Source organism: Condylura cristata, unplaced genomic scaffold (genome assembly GCF_000260355.1).
Source record: "Condylura cristata isolate star-nosed mole 26May11 unplaced genomic scaffold, ConCri1.0 scaffold00047, whole genome shotgun sequence".
In the NCBI taxonomy this organism is placed as follows: Eukaryota; Metazoa; Chordata; class Mammalia; order Eulipotyphla; family Talpidae; genus Condylura; species Condylura cristata.
Genome location: NW_004567148.1, coordinates 2,459,038 through 2,477,439, shown reverse-complemented (window position 1 = coordinate 2,477,439; position 18,402 = coordinate 2,459,038). Strand labels below are relative to the sequence as shown.

The following is an 18,402-nucleotide window of genomic DNA, read 5'->3' as shown; positions in this document are numbered from 1 at the left end:
GTTAAAATATCCATAAGTCAATCCCTTATCACCAGGCATGACCTGCTGAAGTTTACTATGAGCAGAATATAGTGTGTTCCTGTTGTAGGGGATTTTAGTTGCAGCTAAAAAATCATCTATATCCAGCTGCTGGAAGTAATTTTTCTAATCCCTCTAACAGGATTAGGGGAGAGGCTGGTCAGAACCTCAAACTTCTACCATGTTGTGGGTAGAGCCTAGAAGTCTTCATCTGTCAGAAATGTTGACACAAATAGTTTTTCCAGAAATAATGAGATAGATGAAGTAATTGACAATGAAACTCTGTATATATTTTGATATAATCCCTGACATAAAGAGATAGATGATATAATTGGCAATGAAACTCTTTAAGCTGGCAGGTAGGATATATATACTACAAATGTGCATGAAGATTTTTTTATTATGCAAGATGGTATTATTTCCCTCTGTTGTCTGCTTTGACTCAGTGTTTTTGCTTTTTTGAAGTTTTCTTTTTTAAAAAACTTATTTCACATACATATTTTTTACACCTTTCTTCATTTTGTGTATTTTTTCATCTCAGCTGTAATTCCCATGCACTTCCCACCACCCCTTCACCGAGGTACTATCACCATAATCCTGTGTGCTCTTTCTGTCTCAGATTTGAAGTTGTAAAACAAATCCCCATCATCGATTGATTCCTTGCTAGTCTAATTGTGACTAGGAAATCATTTCTGCCCTGAAGGCCACTGTGTCCACCGTAAGATGGCATTTCCACATTTGCTAGTCTCAGACCAGTTTAAGTATCCTGTTACATTTGTTAAAAACAAACCAATTAAACAAAACATTAGTGGGACATCACTGGTTACCAGATCCTGGAAAAGAATGGAGTAGATTTGGAAGTAAATGGCAGAAAAATATTGTACTGATGTGCTTCAAAATATAATGAATTTGACTAGGCCAAGAAACGGAGGAAAGTTCTGTGTGGGCCGCAGGATGAAATTTCGGTCATGTAACACTGATTCATGTCCAAAAGGCAAGCAAGACTTTCGCGAGAAGCAGTGCTCTGACTTTGATGGTGAACATTTCAACATCAGTGGCCTTTCCCCTAATGTGAGGTGGCTCCCCAAGTACAGTGGCAGTAAGTGCTCTAATATTCTGTTTGTTGCAAGAATTCTTTGAGACCTAGGGACATGCAGCCATTCCTTGTACAACCAACCTTTGATGTATTGTTACAGTTGCCATAAAAGATCGCTGCAAACTCTACTGTCGGGTTGCTGGAACCACTAACTTCTACCAATTGAAGGATAGGGTTGCTGATGGTACTCCTTGCGGAACTGAAACCAATGACATCTGTGTTCAAGGCTTGTGTCGGGTAACTAAATATATTATATTTAAAGTGACTTTGAGAATGATATTTTTCCTCTCTTTATTCAAATATTCCTTCTGTTACTTCAGAATGTATCATCTTTATTTATTTATTTTTTTGTGTGTGTGTCTTTGTAGAAGAACTAGGGTGTAGACCAGAAGGGTGGGAGATGGGTGTGTGGGAGGATTCCCTAGAGACAGAGTGGGGAACAGAACAGATGGATCAACTGAAACGCTGTGCTGAGCAGCAAGAGAGACGAGAGGTCTGCTGCACCCAATATGGTCAGTGCCCTGGCCAGGAATCAAACTTTGGCCAGTAGTGCTAAGACTCAACTCCTAGGATGCTAGGAGGATCCAGAATGTATTCTTGTGAATTCCAGTGTAGCAGACTTTGGTGAGCTCATACTGCCTACAGGGTGTCCTTATAACTAGGCAATTCTCTGTCTTAAGAGTGATTCGAGAAGCATCCTTCCTGCCTTGTCTCTTATTTCCTGTGTGCATTCAAGTAGCATTTACTAAGTACCTGCTGGATGTCAGATACTGCTCTAGTCACCTGGTTGAAAGGATGCAGTAGCGTCCCTGCCTTACAGTCACAGATTTGTTGGGTAGGTGTGTCACAGATTTGTTGGGTAGGTGTGTTGCAGTCAGATTGCAGTGCTCTGAGTGGCACAGGATATGATTTTATGTGGCGGTTATAAAACATTCAGAGAATGCCCATGGATGGTGTGAGATTTGAATTAGTTGAGGATGAGTAGGTTTTAGAAAGAGGGAGGAAGGAAGGAACCAAAGATGGAGCTGATGGTTATTACATGCCTTTTTTTTTTTCCTGGAAAAAAGAATCCTTGAAGTTCTCTGGAAGGATTTGGAATTGAACATTATTTGTAATTCTGAAGATTTTAACAGTGTACTGGGTTAGAAAAAGATTGGACTTAGATGGGCCATCTATTAGTATGCTGGGTGAAAACAGATGAGACCCTGAATTAAAGCACTCACTTTGCAGATGGCAATCTTAAAAATACTTGGTGAGTGTGAGAGTGGGATAGTGAATGCTGAATGAAGAATGCAAATTAAGCTTTCTGAATTTACTCCTTTGGTTAAGGGGAAACTTAATAGTACTCTATAACCAGCTATTATGTTACTTACGTGATTAAAGGGCCTTACATCCAAAGCATTAATGAGAATTCAAAAAAAAACTTAGCATGCACATTGGAAGTCATGTAAGTACTTAGAAAAGGGGTACTCAGTGATCTGAAAAATCTGTTTTATCTAAACAGCCAAATGAACAAATACGAAAATTATCACGATATATGGATGAACGCTATGTTAAGAAGATAATTGGTTGACATTTTTATATTGAAAATAATTGCCTTATGTAGAAGAAAATTCATCATGAAGAAAACCAAAATTGTCTTATTTTTCTGATTAAATTTAGAGGCATATTTTAAAGAACAAAAACGGTTATTGCAGCTTATTAAGAGATGTTGTCTACATGGAGAAGAGTCGCGCTATTCTTTCAAATCCCTAAGACAAGTGATATTTAATTTCACCTTTTACTAATTTGCCTTTATTAGATGCCATTTATTATGCTGGATATTAATTTTGAAGAATTTTTTTCTTTCAAATGTGTTCAATTTATTCCCAGAGTTTTAAAGTCTTGAGTTTAAAAATGAAAGGTAAAAGACCTTTTTGGAGTGTGTTACATTTTGTCTCCTTGAGTTATATTTACTTAAAGTGTGAGTCTCAGGGCCTCCATGATTGCGTTGGGGTTAAGTCTCAGAACTATTACCAATAAGGCCTGAGTTTGACCCCCGGCTAAGATGTTGACCCACATAAGGGTACAGTAGACGTCTCCTGTCTCTGCTGCTCCCCTCAGCAGTTTATTTTAGTTCATCTGCCTGTTCTGCTCCTCTGTCTCTGGTGAGTCCTCTCACCCCTCCTCCCCCCATACTTCTAGCCCACTTTTTCTACCTCCCAAACTAAAGTGTGTGTTCCAAATGATAATGAGTATAAGATTCACTGTCAATGTTTGCTAAAATGCAGATTCATAAGCCTCACCTCCAAGGTTTTAAATCTGAACATCTGGAAATCTACCTTACAAATGACATCCCATACAATTTAATATAGGAAAAGCACTGTCTGTTCATCCAGGTCAACAGATGTGTGAATATATTCATGTACTACAAAGTTAATAGATATACTGAAAAGATACTTAGTATCAAATGTCCTATTATCCTTAGTTATTTTTAAGTATTGATTGCCATTATTCTGTCTTGAAGCAAGCTGGCTGTGACCATGTGCTGAACTCTAAGGCCAAGAGAGACAAATGTGGAGTATGTGGCGGGGACAACTCTTCGTGCAGGACCATGGCAGGTGTCTTCAGTAGCGCTCATTATGGTGAGCTGCATGTTTCTTTCTGCTTTCCCTTTCGTTTGCCTTGATGGATTATATCATGAAGGTATAATAGCAATGACTTACTATTTTTACTTCTCTAAAGTTCAACGCCATAGTTCAAAATGATTGCTAAAGAACTTCCTAAATACAAAAATTAAATTATCTACCACATGTAAAGTATACTAGAGTAAATTCACTGCTCTTTGACAAGATTTGTTAATAGTTCCCGCTAATGAGTGAAGTATTTTATTTGTTCCTGTAGTCTGTAATGTATATATTTATAATTTTTTCCTGGAAACTTGAAATATTTTTCATCCTTTGAAATTCTTTTATCTTTTGATATGGTCGGCTTATTGAAAATTATCAAAGCTAAGGAATGAAATCACTAATTTATATGTTGATTGGAAATTTGATTTTGGCTTGGCTTGATATGAATTGATATTTGACCATGATTTAATATTTCTTAAAAATTGTTATAAAAATGATATGGCAGATATTTTCCATTTTAAAATTTTCTCAGAAAGCATTTTTTCAGCCTTCCTTGATCAACAATCATGCATTTTTTAGAGTCCTGTTGTTCAGTTTTAAATTATGTTCACATGTTCAGTTATATTAATTGCTTCAATGAAATCAGTTTGAATAAAGTGATATTTATATTTCTATCAGTGTGAAAAGTATGGTGTAGTTCATAATTTGTTGATGGCTATCATTCTTAATTATCAAGTGATTTAAAATATTATTTTTCTACTTGTCATTATTTCCCAAGAGCTACACATTCAATCCATTATAGCCAGTGGCACATATTTATCCGTATTACAGAGACTTGTTTTTACTGTATGAAACCATGCATACTGAGTTAGAATCAAATATTTAATCTTTCTAGAATTGTAGTATGATTTGATCAGTTAGCAGATAAAGTTCATTTGCGAAGACTGTGTGAAATACTGCCCCCTGGTGGTAGTGTTTGTTATGTCACCTTTGCAACACCTAGAAATTGCTTCCTTAAAGAAATATAATAGGCAAGGCATAAGGATTGGAGCTACATCTTGTAGTGAGGCAAATTATGAATTAAAATAATTTTTGTGATTGATAGCCTCTAATAACAAATATAGCATAGTATGTGCAAAATCATCAAATATTCATCACCTTATATTTGTAATGAATTTCTTTAAAGAGCTGTAAATAAAGCTGCTCTAAAAACCTTCAAGGTAATTTCATATCAGGGTTGCAAAATAAGTTCTTTTAAAGTTCACTTTTCATATATTCTTTCCATATTTATAAATATTACTACATAAGAAAAAATACAGTTCCTTTTTGAATTTTTTAAATAGAAGGGAACAATGCTAATAAATATGGAAAAAGGAAAACTTAGAATAATTTCATTAGAACAAAGTTAAATGTTACTGAAACCTGAGAGTTTTTGGATCACTATGTTATATGCCTGTTTTTAGTTTGGGGAAAATTATTCATGTAATACATACTTTATAGAGAGTTTCCTCATCTTTTCAGCAATGCTCACAAAATGGAAATAATATTTTCATTTTTCTAAAGCTAACTTTTTATTTTCATCATGACATTGGTTAGTAGACTTGTAGAAGTTATGTGAAATAGATTTCTGTTTATACTATACACTAAAAGCTTCAGAAAACATGTTTCTTATTAATAGTGATTGTTTTTTCTGTTCACTGAGTTTTTCTGTACACATATAGCAAAGGGCTAACTATTCTAGTAACTCAGGAGTTTCTTACGACATTTAAATTATGTATTTTTCCCCATTACAAAATATAAAATTAAAAAGTATTAGTTAAGATTAAAAATTAACATGTTTTAAATATCTAAGGGACTAAAACACTAGCTTCATTTTCATTTCATATTAAGAATTCCATAACTAAAAAAAAATACAGACAAGAAATTAAGAAAGATTGTACTTTATCCCCAACTCTGTGCTTATAGACCACCACAACTTTTTCTTAATCCTAGAATTTTGTGTAAGGAATTTATTAAAAATAAATAGGCACCGTGTCATTTTTTTTTTTAAAGATTTATTTATTCAGACAGAACTGGGGTACAGGCCAGAGATGCGGAGGGTGAGAGGATTCACCAGGGACAGAGTGGGGAGCAGAACAGGCAGATCTACGAAGTACACTGCTGAGGGGAGCAGCGGGCGGGTCAGAAGAGGTCTGCCAAGCCATGTGGATCTCCTCTGGGGCAGTCGGGGATTGAACTCATGCGGAAGTGGCTTAGGCTTCTTAGTGCTGTGCTTTAACCCGCTGCGCCACCAGGGAGGGCCGGCACTGTGTCATTTTTAAAAGATAAAATAAAACTATTCTATGTTTTTCAGCTTTTCAACTATTCTGCAGTAACTGTCTGTGGACCATTTGCTTTTTGTTGAACTTAATATGTATACAATTATATTGTAGGTTATAATGTCGTTGTAAAGATTCCCACAGGAGCAACAAACATTGATATTCTTCAGCACAGCTACTCAGGAAAACCAGAAGATGACAATTACCTTGGTAAGCATTTCTAGTAAACAGCAGCCAATATGTAGTTTGTGTCTAATTTCATGGAGGTCTGTGGGTGATGTAAATTCTTGGAAGGCAAGAAGAACCCCTTGAACAAACATGCAATTTCAGTTCCTACTAAGTTTAAGCCATCTGGTTCCCTATACATGTTTCCTTCTTGTGCTAACATATTTTTTAAAAAATGTCTAACAAGATTCTGAATAGTACTTTTAAGACTTTTCCCATAAGATATAACCAAAGATGATATTCAATTGCAAGTAGTTCGTAGATTTGGAATAATTTATTTTTTATCTAAAATTAATCATTGACCATTTTGGAACTGAATTTTTTAAATCATTTGTAGTAAAAGCATTTAAATACAGTTTTTTAAAGATCTAGCAAAGAGAGCTAAGCTTTTATATTTTTGACTGTTAATGAAAAAATCACAGTATATTGTCATTTAACTATTTCTAGAATATAGGCTCTGTTTATATTATTAATTTCTAGAAGCTAGCTTTAGGTTTAAAGACTTTCATGTAACCCCAAAACAAACAGACAAAAAAAAATGTTTTACAAACCTTTTCCTTTTGTCTGAGAAACACCTTAAAGTCTGCTGTAATTCATCAAGCTGTAGTAGGTAGTGGCATAGAGCTGATGGAAGAGTGCCCTGTTCACAGTAATGAAATGTGGAATATCCCCCCCTAGGAATAGATGCTTATAACTGGAAATCTGAGTTTATAATGAACAAAATTTTTCAGGATTGTACTTTGCTTCATAAGAAGTTTCCCCTTGGGGTGATGGAAACATTTTAGAACTAGGTAGAGGTGGTAGTTGTACAGTGTTGTAACTACTATAAATGTATCAAATACTATAGGATTATTCATTTTATGCAGTGCTGCCTCTGCAAAATTACATTACAATAAAATAAAGTTTACTACCTTACTACTAGTTTTAGTTACATTCTTTAACTTCTATTAAGGAATTATATTTTAAAGATTTAAGTATTTTCTGTGCTCTTGATTGACTTTACTATTTCATGTGCACTATCCTTTTACAGCATTATCTGACACTCAAGGGAATTTTCTTCTGAATGGAAATTTTGTTGTAAGTATGTCAAAAAAGGAAATCAACATTCAAGGAGCTATTTTTGAATATAGTGGCTCAAACAACTCGATTGAAAGAATTAATAGTACTGATCGACTGGAAGATGAACTTATTTTGCAGGTAAATTCTCTAGACTTGCTAATAAAACTTGCTTTGACTCATAGAACTATGATGGATAATTTCTTTGCACTTATTATTAAATATAAAAGTGAACTAGACCATTGGTACTGTCATTTTTTATATGTCAAGGTGGGAAGTTATATGTCTAAAACATCTGAAGCATTACAATCTACTGTCTCTTCAAGAAAAAAAAAAGTAAATGTAAAGTAACACATATGATAACAAACCAGTGTTTCCCCATGAAGACAAAATAGTAAATGGAAATCAGTTAAATTCCTCGGACTCCTTTCCTCAAGCAGTAAGGGAGATGCTAGAAATAAAATACTCTGTCCAGGGATCACGAATATTGTTTTGTTCCACACGGGCTTAGTAGCAAACCTTAGTTGTTGTTTCACTAACCCCCCTTGACATCATCTAGGTCTTTGAATGGTGAACTTAAATGTAGCCCATATGCAGTTGACTCACTAGTTTAATTATATATGAAACCTGCATGAAGAAATAAACCCAAGTTACTTCAATAGAATTTTTAAAAGACAGAATGTATATTTGCTGAATTAATTGTTCACTCCTTCATATTTTTGAGGTTTTGTGTGTGGGTAATTTATACAACCCTGATGTGCGTTATTCCTTTAACATCCCTATGGAAGAGAAGAGTGACCTGTTCATGTGGGACCCATATGGCCCGTGGCAAGACTGTACCAAAATGTGTCAAGGTATGGGGATGAAATGAAAAGATGAAGTCTGTGCATACTGGTGTCATTTGGGGTATTTTATAATCTGCCTTCCAGAATCCGCCCTACTTTCTAAACACACAGAGGCATGCGAAGTTTTTCTGGCTTTTTTTACCTTCCTACCTTTCTCCCAACTCATTATATCTTTCTTGTGTTAACAGTCTCACTTATTCTGTCCTCGGCAGCTCCATACTGCACCTTCTCTTTCACATACTCATTCTCTTGCTCACAATATAGTAAGTTTCTCAAACACCTTATTATTTCCCAGTGAAATATCTGTCTTCCTGACTCCTCCCCTTCAAACACATTCCCAGCAACCTTTCCCTTATGGTGTTAGAGTATCAAACATTTTTTGATTCTTTTATTCCCCATTCCATAAAATAATTTGTCCTGATGGCATGGATCACTGAGAGGACCTTAGTGGGAAATGGAAAAGCAGGCAGCAACAGTAAAGAAAATGAGAAAACTGGAGTCTTTGATCAGACTTCTAGTCTGAGATATTTAATTGTACTATATTATGTTCCAATCAGTAAAAAATTATTGGGGGACTACTTTGTTTCAAACTAAGAGCCTGATTCTGCTTATGAGTGTTAAAGTCTAGTGCACAAAAGAGAGTACATGAGCAAATTACCCTAATTTCAAGTGCTAAGTATAAAGCTACGGATGTGCATAGAGATGATCATAAAAAGGTTGACGGAACAGTCTATGAACAGATGAAGGTGGAAGAGAGAGAGGGCTGAGAGAGTGGAAAAGCTGTGCTTATAGGAACTGGGGAAAAGATTTGGGAACCTGGGCAACAGAAGATCAGAAGAGAGGGTGCTCAGCACATTGTGTTGGTGAGCTAAGAGAACAAGAGTGGTCAGTGCAGTGGCCACTCAGTGGGAATCTGAGCCACAGTCAAATAAACTTATCTCAAGGTGCTAAATAGATGGTGTCATTCCATTCAGTAAAAGGCTAGACTTGGCCCATGGTATCGGGACTTGGCTCTAAGGCCCAGGCATTCCTGTTGGACAGTATCTCAGGAAGGAGGCTGCAGTAGGTATGCAAGGCTGACTGGATAAATGGTATCAATGGAAGCAACCAGAATAATAGACAGAGAAATTCATTTTGACAAAAAGACTCCAGATAGACTTTCCAGAAGAGAATGTGGGTTTTGGGAACCAGGACCAGCTTATCAACAGTGAGTGGGAAGCTGTTCTGTGTTAATAAATTGGGGAACTAGAAACCAATGAACAAGTGAGTAGATGGTCACCTTACCTAAAATGTGGGAACCCACCAAGCAGACCCCACGGGAAAGCTGGACAAGGTATGGTGAGAAGGGTGGGGAGACAAGAAGTATCTTAAGCATCCATTCAGGGTGGGCTTCTCTACACAGTGTAATATGATTATATTGCCCCTTTTTGAGTACCATTTTGGTTTCTCTAAAGTTAAGTCCCCTCAGTGTCATTTGTTTATTTGTTTGTTTGTGTGTGTGTGTGTACTGAAAGCTCTCTGTTCCCAAAGTGACAACTAAAAAATTTGTCTTTATAAAAAAAAAAAAATTGTCTTTATGTTGTTTCCAAGGACATTGTTTAATCTATCAGTTTTGGTTTTTCTTCCCTTTTCTTCATCTGTTGGCTCTTTTTTTTTCTCTTGCTCTATTTTGAATTGCTTTTCTGGACCTGCGATATGGTTATTATCTTGAGTTGCCCATCATTATTATACTGGAATTGCTCTTCAACTTTCTTAACTGTTGGGTGCCCTATTATAATAAACCCTAACTATTAATCTTTTTTATTTCTTTCCCCAGTGGGTAGGCCCTATCATTTTTCTTGGAAAAGAAAATGACCCTCCCTAACTTCACACTTGATCAGTAGTTAAGACTAGTGTGAAATTCTAACTTAGATTATTTTCCTTTAGAATATTGAAAGTTTTGTCTGATTTCCTGCACTTGTATGTAACACTTTCTTTTCTGGAAGTTTGAGGATTGTTTAATTAAAGAGGTGTGAAATTTCAGAACATTGTGCCTTGATGTGGGTGTTTCTTTCATCTCTATTAGGAAATTTGGATGCCATGCCAATTTGGTTATGTATATCCTTTGGCTTGAGAAATTTCACTGCATTATTTCTTGAATAATTTGCTGATATTAAATATTCTCCCTTTCTGAGGTTTTTGTTTGGTTGTGTGACTTCCTAGACTCTTAAATTATTTTCTAATTTCTTGTTTCAGTTTAGGTTGTTATTTTAATGCTGCTTCTCAACATGTAGCTTTTGTTTCATGGCTGCAGTATCTTTCATTATGTGTTATGGGGATATTGATTATCATCTTTAAGCTTTCTTCTGTTCCCTGACATACCTATTTCATCATAATTATATTTTATTTTTGTTTATTCTGGTCTCTTGTGTTAGTGGCTTCCTAAAGTGTCTGCTGATCTTTGCTTTTTTAATATTTAAGAAATACTAAGCCGCAACTTGAAAGTTCCATATAGCTCACACAAAGCAAACAGGTGCCTGCTTATGAGTATTTGGGTCACTTCTATGTGTCCTATGGCAGGGAGCCTCAACTGTCATTGTCCCTTTATCTTTGGGACTGAAGAGTCTCCCAAGAGGAATTCTCCCATCTTCTGCTGGTGAGTGGGGAGACTAGAAAGTAATATAAATTGATGTGGAACCAGTGGGAAATGGAGAACCTGGTGAGTATGTATCTTATCATTTAATGTGGAAGCTTTTACAGAATCATCCAATTTTTTGCAGTGCTTCCTCAACTTTCCTTAGTGTGTATCCCTTTAAATTCACTTTTTCTAGAGCTGTTCAGTGGTAGCTACTGCCACATTTATCTAGTCTGTAGAAACTTGCTCTAAGTATTAAATACAGAATGGATATTGAAGACAGTTTAAAAAAGTAATATAAAATATTTCATCAATTTTGATATATTTGCTATCACATTGAAATGATCATATTTTGGATATTTTGGTCTAAATAGTAGTACTAATTTCACCTTTTTTTAAAATAATTTCTTTATTTGTTTATGTTTTATATCAGATTTAGTCCCCATTGAATTTCGTCAGTCCCTTGTGCTCTTTCTTCATGATTTATATCTTCTCCCTTCCCCTTTCCCTGCAAAATGTGTTAATTATAATTTCTGCTTGTTTTGTTCAATTGATTTTTTTAATAAATATTATTTTTCCCCCTGATCCCTTATTTGGTTTCCCTATATTCCTCCTATAAGTGAAACCATCTGATATTTCCCTTCTTCCTTCAGATTTATTTCACTGAGGATAATCTTTTCTATCTCCATCCATGTGGATGTAAATGGCATGTTTGTCTTTTTTTTAATCACTGAACAGTATTCCATTGTGTATATGTATCACATCATCTATTTTTGGTCATTTGAGTTGTTTCCAAGTCTTACCTATTATAAATAGTGCTGCAATAAACATAGGAGTGTAGGTATCCTTTTGAATTAATTTTTTTGTGTTCTCTGGGTAGATCCACAGGAGTGGAATTGCTGGGTAAAATGGCATCAATGTGATAGGAAATTTACATATGTGGCTCACATTCAGTGTGTAAGGGCTGGAGGCTGATTGCTTTTTGTAAATACTTTCTGGTTTGTTCACCATCTCCTCAGCCTTCCCCTCTCACACTCACCCTGTGGGGAGTTGTTCTTGGATTCTGTGCCAGGAATGATTTGTTTCAATTCACTTTCCCACTCCACAGGCTTAGGTTTCAACTTTCTTGGTTGTTTAAGTTGCTGTTTCCATATTCGAGATTTATTTTCCTGCCTGCTCTGTTTCTTTAGTCCTTTTTGTACTTCAGGTTTATGCCTTTTCAATTTTCCTTTTGGTTATTTCAGAAGGTATTTAGGGAGGAAGATATTTAGGAAGGTAAAAATATATGTTCATTTTAGCCAACTGGAGATACAGTTGACCAAATAGAAATTTGATCACATCACTGACTGCTTAAAATTTTATTGCCTCATTGCAGAAAATACATAGTTCCAAGTTCCCTTGCTCATTATATAACCACTTTTAGCTTGCCTTCACTGTGGTTATGTAGCATCTGACTGCCAAAATCTCTCTGAATAAGAATTTATTTCTTCTAAACTTTGAACAAAAATTTCTTTCTCCTACTATGTTTTGACTGCAAATTGGTTATGACACTTCTTCAGCTTGATATCGTAGCCTTGTCATTTTAAAATATTAATAGACTTTATTTTTAGAGAAGTTTTACATTTATAGAAAAATTGGAAGTACAGAACATTCCCTTCTCCACATTTTTCTGTTCCTATCATCTTGCATTCGTGTAGCACATTTGGTACCACTGCTACATTATTGTTAATTAAATAAAGTTCACAATTTGCATTAGGCTTCATTCTTTGTGTTATAGATTGCATGGGATTTCACAAATGTGTTTCAACATATATCCACTATGACAGTATCAAACAAAATCTTTTCACTATTCTAAAAATGCTTCCCTCTGTTGCGGAGTTTGTCCTGAACAAACTCCACACAAGGTTTTATGGACCACACGCCAGCCCCAGCCAAAGAGATCCAAGATACCAAGAACTTCAAATCCCATAATGCCATCAGCATTGAAGGGAGGATTGCTGGGAATTGAGGGTGGAATTAAGCAGTCAGGCTTGGTTTATAACCAGACATGTGGGCCATGGAGACCCTTGGTTTTCTTCTGGCCTTCGTCATACATTGGTGTTCTACCTCAGCAATGCTGGTAGGACGCATTCACAAACTTTCTTTCTTTCTGAGTTATTCCCTTCTTCATTTCTTCTTTGTAAATAAACCCTTTAATAACCTTTTGTGTGTGCCTGCAGTTGAGTCTCATTATAAGTCCCTTGTAAGCCTGTGGGTAAGGACCCACAGTCAGCCCACCCCATTTCACATTGGGGTTGCTCTGAAACACCTCTACCTGACACTATGATAGCCACCATTATCTTATTGCCCCTCTATGGCTTTTTCATTCATGATTCCAGACTTTAAAGACAGCCTCATCCAGGAAAGACTTTTTTTGGAGACAGAGAAAAAGGGAAAGAAAGGAGGCAGAAGCATGCAGTGACTTTTAGAGCTTCTGCTTACAGCTGATGAAGAGGTATCATCCCCTTATGTGGGATGGCTGATACAGCTTGAAGGCAGTGTCACAATGCAGCAAACAGAGTTGTGTGGGTCTTACAGGGAAAAAAGGGGAACAGTCATTCATTGTACTGTGTACATCAGCATCATCCAGACCACTCTATTCTCCCCTTCTAATTGCCATGAATTTCATTCCCATCCATACTGCCCTACTTTCATGTGTCTCTCACTAAGCAAACTTCCTAATCTCCCAGGATTCAGTTTATGACAAAGTCCTGCTTGACAAGATTACTATATGAACCTACCCGTGTGCTGTGTTTTTGCCAGTTTAACTGAATCTTTTGGGCTATTAGCAGAATCAAATAACTATGGAACATCTGATTATATGAATTTTCCTTTGATTTTAAAATTTCATTTGACTTTGACCAAGGTCTCCATGGAAGAAAAATTACCTGCATCCGCAAGAGTGATCAGATGGTGGTGTCCGATCAAAGATGCAGCCACCTATCTCTTCCAGTGTTTGTGACTGAAAAGTGCAATATAGACTGTGAACTAAGGTAAAAGAGAGATAATGTGTACTGTAACCAGTGCATTATCTAACTAGATTAAAGTGGATAAGTAATATAAAATACAAAACATCAAGTGCAGGGCTTGGCACAAAACAGACATGTAATTAATGTCAGGCCTTTGTCTCTGCCATTAATGAATTTCAGACTCACTAATTTATTGTGAAATTCAGTAAGTGGTTTGATTTTTCATTCATACTGTTTGCTGAATGCCAATAGATAGGCTTTTATTTTCTATAGGAAATGGAAACATATATCTGTAAAATATAGGTAAACTTAATTTGAAAAGCCATGGTTTAAAGATATAAAACAATAAATTTTGTAATACAATTCTGTTGAACTGACTCCTAAGTTTGTATATTAAAGAATCAGTAGCTTGAGTTCTCTGACAATTTGTTAGTATTTGTCCATTAAACATTAAGGAATAAGTTTCTAGCTCATGACAGGGAAGTTTTTATCTCTGACTTAAATTTATCATTCCACTTCTTTGAAATGTGTCTGAGACTAAAGCTATAGTAACCCCGTGAAGGTAGTCAGTTAACACCACAGTCAGCAAGGAAAAGAATCTCATGCCATTTGCAGCAGCATGGATGGAACTGGAGAGGATGATGCTCAGTGAAATAAGTCAGAAGGAAAAAGAAAAATATCAAATGGTTTCACTTATAGGAAGACTATAGGGGAACCAGAAAAGGGGTCAGGAAAAAAAGTCAAAAGACAAAACTAAGTAGGCAATTATAAGTCAAGACATGCTGCAGGGGAGGGAAAGAGAGTGGGGCTGAAACGTGGGAAGAGGGCTCTCCCTGGTGGCTCAATAGGGTAAAGCACAGTATTACGAAGCTATCCAAAGCCACTGAGGCAGGAGTTTGGTTCCTGGCCAGCAAAGTGACCCACATGGCGTGGCAGACCTCTCCTGACCCGCCCACTACTCCCCTCAGCAGTGTATTTCAGTCTGCCTGTTCTGCTTCCCCCTCTGTCTCTGGTGAATCCCCTCACGCCTATGTAAAATATGTAAATTAAAAGAAAATCTCTGTATTTATGATGCTGTTTGAGGACATAGAGCAAGCACCCAGTAGTAAAACTTTGTAAATTGACTGCATTGCATTGCAGTGGAGCAACAAACAGTGGAAATGAACTCCACGAACTCCGTCTTGTTGGAATTTGATTGCTTGACTATGGTTGGGATAATTTGACTAAAATCAGTGTAAAAATATTTCCCGAGAACATGTCTAAAGTTCGATGATGTGATTTAACAAGATTCTGGTATACTTTACAGAAATCTAGTTTCCCACTTATTTATTGAGGTAGTCAGATCTTTATCTTTATTGAGATAATCAGATTCTCACCATAAATCAAAATCCTGTTGGACATTTCATAGGGAAAGATCCTTGATAAGAAGTCATATGTACTTGTCACAGTTTAAATCTGCCACGAAGTAATTGAGTAATTCTCATCTAGACCAGTTGAGGGAAGCCTGGGGTTCCTTAACCTCAGTCCTCAACAAATGCAAGGTTGCCATCAGTGAGTACAGTGCTGGCTCTTTGTCACCAGCCACTACTAAATTAGTTCTATTTGTATAGATCCGGGGAGGATGTTAGATTCATAAGAAAGTAAGATTTCTGACAAAAAGAACTAAGCACCTTTTCCATTCAAATGTACAGTATCTCTGATCCTCATTTTTTAAAAAAGATTTATTTTTATTTATTTATGCATACAAGAACTGGGGTCTAGGCCAGAGGTGTGGTGCATAAGCGGATTCACCAGAGACAGAGTGGGAAGCAGAATAGGTGGATCTATTGAAATCCACTGCTAAGAGGAGTAGAGGGCAAGACAGGATATGTCTGTTGCACCCTATGTGGGTCAGCCTCCTGGCCCTGGGATTGAATTCATGCAGCTAAGGTTGGAGATAGCTTGCTAGACTTTAACCCCTGTGCCACCAGAGGGGCACCTAAACCTTGTATTCTCATCTAAGAAATAAATGTTTGGGCTATCTGGTAGCTCAGGACTTTCCCCCTCTAATTCAGAGGCAGTTTAAATATTTTCAGTTGACTTGTTTATCAACTCTAACATAATTTTGGAGTCTCATGCTCTACCAACTGAGCTAACTGTGCAGATGCTGCTAACAAAATTTTTAAAAATTTAATTGTATGACATTCTCTGAATCCAGTTACATTGGGTTATCGGAATAGTCATGATGCACTTTTAAATAGAAAACTTAGAAAACATATGTTGTGAGTTTTCTGACAGCCCCATTATGTTGCATTATTTGGCATGTCTTGTGAGTTTACTAATACCTTTCTTCTTAGATGGCACATCACTGGCAAAAGTGAATGTTCATCTCACTGTGGTCAAGGATACAGGTCCTTGGACGTCCGCTGCATGAAGTATTCCATTCATAAAGGGCAGACTGTTCCGGTGGAGGACCACTTCTGTGGGGACCAGCTGAAACCTCCCACCCGAGAACTTTGTCATGGGGACTGTGTCTTACCAAGATGGCATTATTTAGGGTGGTCTCAGGTACAAATAAAAAATGTGCTTCAACAAAAATAGCCCCATTTTTTTTTCTGATGAAATTTTACCTCATTCTAAAATACATTTTGAAATATATTTTCTTTCCATTTGTCATTTAAAAATCAGTGTTCCAGAAGTTGTGGAGGAGGGGAAAGGTCCCGAGAATTTTACTGTATTGATAACTTTGGCCACCGTCTTGCTGACAGAGAATGTCAAGGGCTTCCTCAAGTGACAAGAGAGGACTGCAATGAATTCCCTTGTCCCAGTTGGGCTGCTAGTGAGTGGAGTGAGGTAACAGTAACATACAAGGCTTAGAACTGTTATAATGCTGTGTAGGAAAGCTTTGTGATCTGTGGCTTTATATAATTTAAAAGTATTTACATTTGGGCCTCCCTGACGGTGCAGGGGTTAAAGTCTCAGTGCTGTCAAACTATCTCCAACCACTGAGGCACGAGTTCAGTCCCAGCCAGGGAGCTTACCCAGATGGTGCAACTGATCTCTCCTGTCTTCCCTGCTGGTCCCCTCAGCTATGGATTTCAGTAGTTCCTCCTGTTCTGCCCCCTACTCTGTCCCTGGGGAATCCTCTCATGGCTGTTACCACTGGCCTATACCCCAGTTCTTGTGTGCATACATAAATCTTTTTTTAAAGTTTATTAAAAAAATATTTAGATTTATTCCATCATTTTGTAAATAACTTTCACCAAGTTGATAATGATTTCATTTTGTAAGTGGCCTGGGCTAATTGATACTGAAGATAAATAATGGTTAGTTCTTTCTTACAGTGTCTTACTACATGTGGAAAAGGAACACAGCAGAGGCAAATATGGTGTCAACTAGATGAAGATCATTTGAGTGACAGCTTCTGTAATCCAAGCACCAAACCTGAGTCTCTGAGACCATGTGAGCTTCAGACATGTGCTTCCTGGCAAGTAGGACCATGGGGCTCCGTGAGTATAGGATTAGAGCTTTTCTGATTAGTCTGTATTTTCAGAATAATAGTGTTAAAGTTATGGTATATTCATTCTCTTAATGAATATAGCTAAATTTTAGTTGGTTTATTGGAAAAATACCCCTGAAATAAACACAAGTCTTTATCTATTAAATATTGTTGGTACTGCTAATGTTGTTGCTGTGACAATTATGTAAGTATTGCTCTTGAATTTACATTTTTAAGATTAAAGTAACATTGATATAAAACAATATCTAGATTTCAGGTGTGCAGACTTATACAGCAATATATGTATATACTATATGATGTTTGCCCCCCCCCCCATATTTAGTCTCCATTCATCACCTCTTTACTCTTCTGGTAACAACCATTTTGTCCTTATTTGCTTTTGTTTTGTTTCTTTACCACACCAGTGGCATTTCTTTTTCCATCTGACTGACTTCACTTCGCATAATGCCCTCTAGATTGATCCATCTTGTCACCAATGGCCGGATTTCATCTTTTTTTTTTTTGTATAAGTGAGCAGTATTGCTGTGTGTGTGTGTATGTATGTATACACTCTTCATCTACTGCTCTAATCAGCAGGCACTGAGGTTGTTGCTGGCTTTTGGCCATTGTGAATAACGCTGCGATGAGCCTGGGGTTCACTCTTTAAGTTAGCATCTTCATATTCTTCAGAGAAGTACTCAGCAGTAGGCTGGCTATGGTATAATGTTCCCAGTCTCAATTTTTTTTGAGGAATCTCCAGACTGCTTTTCAGACTGGCTGTGCCAACTTACATTCCCACAAATACATTATAGCTTTCATCTTGCTTTGTTTAAACTGTAAAAAAAATTATTTTCTAAGTTATTCTTTTTACTTTAATTAGTATAGGTATTTTAGAGAAGTTTGCTAAATAGGCAGCTGGAAGGCCTCCTAGGGGTTAAGACTGGGCACTATCACAGGCATGGCTTGGATTTGATCCCTGGCCGGGGAGCTGACACACTTGGTGTAGCAGACCTCTCCAATGTGGCCTGCTGTTCCCCTCAGCAATCCACTGGTTCTGTTCCCCACTTTGTCTTTGGGAATCCCTCTTACCCCCCTACCTACACCCCAGTTCTTGTGTGCATTAAAAAAAAAAAAA

The 18,402-nt window shown here is 36.8% G+C and overlaps 1 protein-coding gene across 1 annotated transcript in view; it reads left to right on the top strand.

Annotated features, from left to right (window-relative positions):
- The window catches only part of ADAMTS20 (ADAM metallopeptidase with thrombospondin type 1 motif, 20), a 158,918-nt gene that overhangs the window by 65,832 nt on the left and 74,684 nt on the right, over window positions 1–18,402 (top strand). The window contains exons 13-22 of the mRNA XM_004694783.2: window positions 936–1,117; window positions 1,215–1,351; window positions 3,621–3,738; window positions 6,156–6,251; window positions 7,297–7,463; window positions 8,047–8,176; window positions 13,687–13,813; window positions 16,126–16,336; window positions 16,457–16,621; window positions 17,113–17,277. Coding sequence (XP_004694840.1) covers window positions 936–1,117; window positions 1,215–1,351; window positions 3,621–3,738; window positions 6,156–6,251; window positions 7,297–7,463; window positions 8,047–8,176; window positions 13,687–13,813; window positions 16,126–16,336; window positions 16,457–16,621; window positions 17,113–17,277 — 1,498 coding nt within the window. The remainder of the gene's footprint in view (window positions 1–935; window positions 1,118–1,214; window positions 1,352–3,620; window positions 3,739–6,155; window positions 6,252–7,296; window positions 7,464–8,046; window positions 8,177–13,686; window positions 13,814–16,125; window positions 16,337–16,456; window positions 16,622–17,112; window positions 17,278–18,402) is intronic.